Here is an 8900-nt window from a genome sequence, read left to right as displayed (position 1 = left end):
CAGGAAAGATGCCTGCTGCCGGTCAGTACAGATTAGACTAAGCAAATAGCATAACAAAAGTATGAATAGACCTTGTCTGGAATTTGTGGTTTGCAGATTTGCCTTAAGGTCAACAGAGCTGCCCCATCTTTGCATCAATCCGCAAGATTCAAAGACAAGCCGTCTGGGATCCGACAATACTGATAAATCACCCGAGCGACTTCTTCTCTCATTTGCCATGAAGTTCACATTTATTTCAGTTCCAGTCTTTAATGAAGGCCTTCAAGTCGTCTGTTGACCTACAGCGACTTCGTCTATTTCTTTAGGTTTTCCTAGACAAGGAATACTCATGGCAACCCTAACTAATTCTTTAGATTTTCTTAGACAAAGAAAGCCATTTGCCACAGCCTTCCTCTGAATATAGTCCACTGAACATAGCCTGGTATTCTCTGGGTGTCTCCTTTCTTTGGACAGATTATCCAAACATGTTCAAAAATAGTCCAACTAAAGGTAAGCAGAAGACTAGTTTTTACCATGTGTAATGAAGCATGGAAATACTGGATTCCAATTAACGTTGGAAAATGTTTTAAAACTGAAAATACAATTGAAACCAGAGACTTTCCTGTTGGGAATGTTAAGTGCACAAATCAATAAGTAATTCAGAAGGACTTCATAATATAGGATTGCCGTTGTCTATATTAGTTGACCATTTTAGTTAGAGCTAGAGTAGATTCTGCCTCTGTAGCTTGAAGCAGCTCCAATGGGATGCAACGTGCTCCTGGCGATGCATCGCTTTGATCAATACATTTGTATTGCTTTTGGCGATGCATTGCTTTGAGTGAATCCTCCGTTGCATCTACATGTTCAGAACCCTGCACAGACTTTCTATCCTAGAATGGCAGATGCTCCTGCATTAACTCCCCCAAGTTGCCACAGGTAGAGTTGAGTTATCTCGCTTCCCTATCACTATCACATGAATGGGCAAAAAACATGCCCAAGTTTGCACAGTGCCATTATGTGTCGCCTAGCCCTGAGACAGGGCTTGGAGACATGACCATGAAAATATACAACCAGGATCTGTTGTGTGCACATGTGCCGATCCCCAACGCTAACTCGCATTTACCTCGTCCGTCGTGAGGGGCATGCAAATGCGGTACTCTTTCACCAGCATGGTTGGTCCCGCTTACTCCAGGTGCTTGGTCGACCCTTTTGGTGGATTCAGACGCTGCGCTGAAAGTGTGGGTTCGTCACCAATGGAGCGGCGCCCGAGGGATGCTCAGGGAGAGACACATCCTGCAGGGAAACAGGGGATCCCAACCAGAGGTTGAGGCCGGAGAGAAAGAAAGGTTAGCACATTGCAACGGCGGATTCTCGGAATATGCAAGACGGCCTCGGAGACTGTACGTTCCCTTCTGTACTCGGAGCCAAAGCGATTCTTTTCCTTCTTTTGCTACAGGCGTTGTGACTTCATAATTGGTTGCCACGGCAGCCATTGTGAGGTCACCAGCGTCCTCGCATGGCCACCCCAGAGACAGAGGAGCCACGGGAGGCGAAGGGGAATGGTTGCGCTCCAACTCCTTTTCTGCAGCAAGGTGTGGGGCAGCCGAGAACGTTCCCCGATCTTTCTCTTACAGTCAGTCCTCTATATTCATGGATTCTTTAAATCCGCAGATTCAAGCATCCATATACATATATATACATACATACACACACACATACACAGTGGGCCCTAGTTATCCGCTGGGGTTTGGTTCCAGGATCCTCCGTGGATACCGTGGATGCTCAAGTCCCATTAAATACAACAGCAGAGTCAAACGGTATCCCTTATATCAAAGGGCCAAAAATTCAGCCTTGATTGTTGAAATTTAAATACTCCTTATCCATGGATTTTTTATCCACGGATTCAAGCGTCCGCGGCTTGAAAAATATCCATAAGTATAAATTCCAAATAGCAAACCTTGATTTCCCCCCCTTTTATTCATTCATTTATTTTGTATTCCTATGCATTCTTCTGCATCCTTTCATTGCTATTATTTTATGTTTATGTGTAAATTTACAGCGCTTTATAAATAAAGGTTAATAATAATAATAATAATAATAATAATAATAATAATAATAATAATGTTTGAGGAGCTGGAAACAAAGGAATACATCTAATAATATTCACTTATTTTATTTCAGGGCTCGCACAAGACAATCATTGAGCAAGTGGCTATATTTTTAAATCATGGCAATTTTTACCAGATTACTCACAGTTATCATGATTAGGTAATCATCATTACATGTAATGTATAGTTTTCTTTAACAAGACCGACTCTGTTTTAAATGCCATCATTTACATTATGTGCTTTTTCATGATGTTTTTAATATGATATTTTAATAGCTTGCAATTCAAGATGATGACAGCAAGCATCTGACTATCCGTCGGCCACATATATACCCCTAAGGCCATTTTGGGTTCAAGAGAGGCCTTTTTTTACAACAAAGAAGCAAAAAGTATGTCGGTGTCTGGCTCCTGTATCCAGTCCAGAAACTGATTTCTGACTCACTTCCTGCCCAGCGGTTTTCCAGATGTTCACAGCTGAAAAAAAGGACAGCCCTGGGACTCCTTTGCCTGACAAAATGCACCAAAGGCTACATCTTCACTGCAGAAATAATGCAGTTTGACACCACTTGACCCTGGAATTTGTAACTCGTTGTGTCTCTCTCCAACAGAGAAGGCCAAACATCTCACCAAACTGCAAATCCCAGCATTTCATAACACTGATACATGTCAGTTACAGCAGTGACAAACTGCATTATTTCTGCAGTCTGAAATCACAGACACACACCATGCGTCCTATAACCCCTGGCAGGTTAGAGAGCCAGTGTGACCAAAATAGTGGTTTAAGCATTGGACCACGACTCTGGAGATCAGGGTTCGAATCCCAGCTTGGCCATGCAACCCATGTGGGCAAGTCACACTCTCTCAGCCTCAGAGAATGGCAATGGCAAATGCACTTTGAGCAAACCTGGCCAAGAAAACCTCACAATAGGTTCATATTAGGGTTGCCATAAGTCTAAAATGATTTTAAAAAAATGACTTGGAAGCACACAGCAACACCAAACTGAATTATTTCCACAGTGCAGATGCACCCTCTAAGACAGTGATGGCGAACCTATGGCATGCGTGCCAGAAGTGGCACTCAGAACCCTCTCTGTGGGCACATGTGCCATCGTCCCAGCACAGAGTTTGCCAGTGTTTGCTACTAGAAAGCCAGAGGGACATGGCACTTTGCAATAAATAAGTGGGTTCTGGGTTGCAGTTTGGGCACTCAGCCTCGAAAAGGTTCACCATCACTGCTCTAAGACCTCTAACTCTGTTTTACGACTCGGGAGCTCATATCCGTGGCCCGCATTTCCACGTCTTGTAAATATTTTCCAGACCAAGTCGAGTTCTCTCCCGTTGGCTCTGACGTTCAAACCCAATCCCTGTTTGGCTTAGCCTTAACTCCGGCAGCTGGGTGTTAAACATTAAGGAGAAATAGCCTGCCATTCGGAGCTGTATTGACTGTGGATTAGCAGCTACGTTATAGAGACAAGTGCCCTTTGGGCCTAAGAGCAAACATGGAGTATCTGTTCTTTAGAGCGTCGGTGTGCTCCGAAGGGGGATTGGAAGGAGTGTCCGATTCGATCCATGGAGAGAGACGGGCAATACATTATTATTATTATTATTATTATTATTATTATTACCACTATCATCATCATCATTATACACCCCTCCTGCCAGTGGCATCACCTGGACTGCATCAGGTGACACCTTAAATGTGGCACTCACCTGCTTCCCTTTAAAATGCTTTGTTTTTGTTGAATGATATTGCCTATTAATTTTGTACTATATTCCATTTTCTAGAATGTATGCCATTTTATTTTATCTTATTTTTATCCCACCTTTCTGCCAAGTTAGGACCCAAGACGGAATATATATATACACACACACACACACACACACACACACACAGACACACACACACACATCCCATCAGGAACGGACGTTGCTTGAGACAAGGAAATGGCATGGATCCCAAAACAGATTGCACCCTCTTCATTCGAAAATATTATTTCTATTATAGCGTTACCCACTTTCCCTGATCAGACCCCTTGAAGGTGGGTCGGACCCCCCGTTTCTGTCTCATATTGACCCTATCATGGGGTTTTCCTGGCAAGATTGGTTAAGAGAAAGTTGGCCATTGCCTTCCCCTGAGGCTGAGAGAGTGTGACTTGCCCAACGTCACTCAGTGGGTTTTGTGGCCGAGCTGGAAATCGAACCCAGAGTCATAGTCCAACGCTCAAACCGCCAAGCCATGATCTCCAGCTACTAGTGATCATCAAGCCTCCATATTCAAAAGTAGTGTACCCTGAAGACTGACCATCTGAAGTTTGATGCTGCTTTAACTGCCATGGCTCAATGCTAAGGAATGCCTTTTCTGTCCAAGAGGGTTGGTGCCACACCAAACTACAAATCCCAGGGCGCCATAGCATGCAGCCACGGCAATTTAAAGCACCACCAAACTCCATTAATTCTGCAATGCAGATGCAAACGAAGTGAGAAACTTTTTTACACAAATGATCCTCTCCATCACCCAACAGTTTTTAGAGCGCAGACGGTTAACAGTGACGCCTGGGAGAGAAAGAAGCCGGCCTGGAAAACATTCCTTTGGAATGGAGCAGTCAACTTCATAGATTTATTTTCCAGGCTAATTCCAGAAGGGCTTTCTAGGCTGGCCTTTGGCCAATGAACAACTGGGTTTTAATGAAGAATATCTTTCCTTTCCTCCCCTCCGACTCCTTTATGCACTGGTCTAGTGGTTAGAGCAATCAGCTGCATCCGCATTGCCCAAATAATCCATCTTAACTGCCATGGCTCTGTGCTAGGGAAGCCTGGAAGCTGTCATTTTGTGACATTTTTGTACTCTCAGTTGGACTACAATTCCCGCAGTCGAATGCATTGGACTAAGACACCCATCATCCACTCCTCTGTTGGGAGTAAAAGTTCCACAGTCAGATGCATTGGACTAGAACATTCATCATCCACTTCTCTGTTGGACTAAAACTCTCACGCTCCCCCCTTCTCTTTCCAACTGACCTACCTCGCTGGGTTGTTAGGGAGGCAATGTGGGGGACAGAGACAAGGAGGAAAGATGGGACATTTAATTGATTTCTTCTTATAGTCTGTCCTCCTCCAAGGATGCTCAAGGCATCCTCCCTACCCACTTTAACAGGAGCAATGATACTTCACCCAAGCTTTGAAGAACCCTTCTTGGCGAGAGCGAATCTTCATCTGGAGATGTTTGATGGTGCCACAATCTGCCTCTCCTTCGCCGGAGATACTCCAAACAGAGGCAGGGGTGCTTTTCATGGGGCAGAGAATCCCCCATTGGGCACACCTTTTAGTCTGCAGTTCCAAAAAGTAACTTTTCCAAGCTCTGCAATTTAAAGAGGGGAGCGGCTCTTCCATATGGTTTCTTCGAAGCTTGGGCAAAGCGTTGTTGATGGCCGGCTCCAGAGACGAGGGAGGGAAGCACTCTGGACATGCTCAGGGGCCTGATGAGAGGTTCCACCAAAATATGAGGAGGAATTGTGGGGAGGGTTTGTGCATTTTTGGGGCTCTGTGGCCATGTTCTAGAAGAGTTTGTTCCTGACGTTTCGCCAGCATCTGTGGCTGGCATCTTCAGAGAATGCTGGCATGGAAGAGAGTGGGGTATATATATATATACTGTGTGAACCTGGGTTGGGAAGTGGTTTCCATATTAATCTGTGTGTTGCTCTGTTGTTGAGTGGGAGGATATTCAAGGAGGATTAATTAATTATTTTTTAATTAATTAATTATTAATAAACCCAGGGCCACACAGTATATACTGTATACACCCCACTCCCTTCCATGCCAGCGTTCTCTGAAGATGCCAAAGCCACAGATGATGGCGAAACGTCAGGGAATAAACTCTGCTAGAGCATGGCCACATAGTTCGAAACCCCCCCCAAAAAAAATAACCCCCTATGGATGCTGGCCATGAAAGCCTTTCAACTTCGGATATTAGGAAGAACGTCTCGATGGCAGGAGCTGCTGAGTGCCGCCTCGGGAGGGCTGCGAAATCTTCTCCTTTGGAGGTTTTGAAAGAGAGGCTGGATGGCCCTCTGTCAGAAGTGTGGCAGGATAGGGATGGACTGGATGACCTTTGGGAACCTTCTGACTCTTACGATGCCAGGAGTCTGAAAGGCTCCAAGGCTAAATCATACCTGAAGTCTCTCTCTTCTGGTGCCAAAGCAAAGGAGGCACTAAGTCCAAACCCTGAAGACCTGTGTTCAGTTGCAGCCTCCATCCCTTGGCACTGAAGTCCCAAGGACCCCAATAGCCTTGCTTTTGAATGCAGCACCCAGAGGACTAGAAACCTGAACCTCAAGAGGAGCAGTTGCTTAGACTTGGAGGGAAGGGGTGCCTCTACGTTGCAGAGATGCTGCGATGCAGCCTGGCCCCACTGGGATTTGCAGTTCGCTCTCCTCTTTGGGAGAGATTACAGACCTTGTACAACTACAGCACTTCAAGCAGTGCCAACCCGCGTTATTTCTCCAGTGCAGATGCACCCTAAGGGCTCACTCGCCCTGCCTCCTCTAGACACAGTGCTCTTGGGTGGCACTGGGATTTGTAGTTTGGCTCCTCTTTGGGAGGAGAGGCGGCAGACCTGATCCAACTAGGCATCCCAGGGCTCAAAGCGGTGCCAAACTGCCTTATTTCTCCAGTGTGGATGCACCCCCCCCCAGGTCCCCCTTCTTTCCTTCCTTCATGGTTTCAGCCCCCATCTTCCCCCGGATCCCCTCCGATCCCAGTCCCTGACCTTCCCCGGATCCCCTCGATCCTGGATCTCCTTTTCCCGGATCCCCTGAGATCTCAACCTCTCCCCCAGTCTTCCCTAGATCCCTCCCTGATCTTTACACGGATCATGCCCCCCCGTCTCACCCCCAGATCTTCCCTCTTTCCCCAGATCCCCTTGGATATCAGCCCCAGATCTTCCCCCGGATCCCCCCTCGATCCCAGCCCCGATCTCCCTGGATCTCCGGGAGCCTCACCCGGTCCTTGCTGGCTTCTTGCTTCTGGGCGTCTCTCTCTCTCTGTTTCGTCTCTCTGCCTCTCTCTTTCTCTCTCTCTATCGGAGCTTTTTCGGAGGCGCTGCTGGAGGAGCCCCTTTGGCCCGAGGGCGACCCCTGGCGGAGAGAATCCCCTCCCAGTCCCAGGGAAGGAAGGAAGGAAGGAAGGAAGGAAGGAAGGAAGGAAGGAAGGAAGGTCTCTCCTCCCCACCCCCACCCCACGCCCTGGGCTCCAACCCCCATCCTCCCCCACCCTGCAGCCCCAATGGACTACAACTCCCATGGTCAGATGAATTGGACTAATACTCCCATCATCCACTTCTCTATTGGACTAATACTCCCATGGCCAGATGCATTGGACTACAACACCCATCGTCCACTTCTCTGATGGACTGAAACTCCCATGGTCAGATTCATTGGACTACAACACCCATCATCCACTTCTCTGACACTCGTCGTCCAGTTCTCTGTTAGACTAAAACTCATCAGGTCAGATGCATTGGACTAGGACACCCACCATCCACTTCTCTGTTGGATGAAAATTCCCACAATTGGATGCTTTGGACTAGGGCACCCATCATCCACTTCTCTCTTGGATGAAAATTCCCATGGTCGGATGCACTGAACTAAAATACCCACCATCCACTTCTCTATTGGACTAAAATTCCCATTGTCAGATGCATTGGACTAGGACAGCCATCATCCACTTCTCTCTTGGACTAAAACTCCCACAGTCGGATGCGCTGGACTAAGACACCCATCATCCACTTCTCTGACACCCATCGTCCAGTTCTCTGTTGGACTAAAACTCCTCACAGTCAGATGCATTGGACTGGGACACCCATCATCCACTTCTCTGTTGGTCTACAACTTCCCCAGTCAGATGCCCTGGACTAGGTCAACCATTATCCACTTCTTTCTTGGACTTGAACTCCCATGGTTAGATGCATTGGACTAGGACACCCATTGTTTCTTTCTCTGTTGGACTACAACTCCCAAGATCAGAGGCATTGGACTAGGCACCCATCATCCACTTCTCTGACACCCATCGTCCAGTTCTCTGTTGGACTAAAACACACAGTCAGATGCATTGGACTAGGATACTCATCATCCCCTTCCCTGTTGCCCACGGTCGGATGACTGGACTGGAAACACCCATCGCCAGTTCTCTGTTGGGGCTAAAACTCCCACAGTTGGATGCTGGACTAGAACTCCCATCATTCCCTTCCCTGTTGGGCTAAAGCTTCCACAGTCAGATGCACTGGACTAGAACACCCATCATCCACTTCTCTCACAGTCCCATAGTCCTAATATTTCAAGCAGCATGTTTTCTCTTCCTTCCACTTTCTAAGAACTGAAAAGTATCTTGTGTCAATTAACTTCAAGCTCAGTAGGGTTACATTTCCCTTTATTTCATTGCACAGTTACTATGTAATTTTATATTACATTATATTATTTTTTAGATGGTACGCCTTTTGGCAGGATTTAATTGTTTTAAACGGATTGTACTGGTAAAGTGCCATGTAAATGTATGGCACTATATAAACAATAATCATCATCATCATCATCATAGCAATAATACATTACAATCAAACACTGGACAGGCTTTATCCACAGATCCATATTTGAACCTCCCTTGCTCCAAATGGGGAAGCAACTAGACTTCTGTGGGGAAATTACCTTTTGGGACTCCATCTCCCAGCATCCCCTGGTCAGGAAGGATTTTCAAGCTATATGGCATTATACAAATACATAAAATAATAATAACAATAACAATAATAAATATAGGGCATCCTTCT

At 46.2% G+C, this 8900-nt stretch overlaps 1 protein-coding gene across 2 annotated transcripts in view; it reads right to left on the bottom strand.

Moving 5' to 3' along the window:
• The window catches only part of LOC121914483 (cytoplasmic phosphatidylinositol transfer protein 1-like), a 52412-nt gene extending 45207 nt beyond the window's left edge, over positions 1 to 7205 (bottom strand). For both annotated transcript variants that reach the window (XM_042437926.1, XM_042437927.1), the window contains exons 1-2: positions 7084 to 7205; positions 1103 to 1272 (exon numbers count right to left, since the gene is read on the bottom strand). In XM_042437926.1, coding sequence (XP_042293860.1) covers positions 1103 to 1150 — 48 coding nt within the window. In that variant the 5' untranslated portion in view covers positions 1151 to 1272; positions 7084 to 7205. The remainder of the gene's footprint in view (positions 1 to 1102; positions 1273 to 7083) is intronic.
• Positions 7206 to 8900: the final 1695 nt, after the last annotated feature.

Source organism: Sceloporus undulatus, chromosome 8 (assembly GCF_019175285.1).
Source record: "Sceloporus undulatus isolate JIND9_A2432 ecotype Alabama chromosome 8, SceUnd_v1.1, whole genome shotgun sequence".
NCBI lineage: Eukaryota > Metazoa > Chordata > Lepidosauria > Squamata > Phrynosomatidae > Sceloporus > Sceloporus undulatus.
Note: the sequence above shows the minus strand (reverse complement) of the source record. Positions and strands in the feature narration are given on the sequence as shown.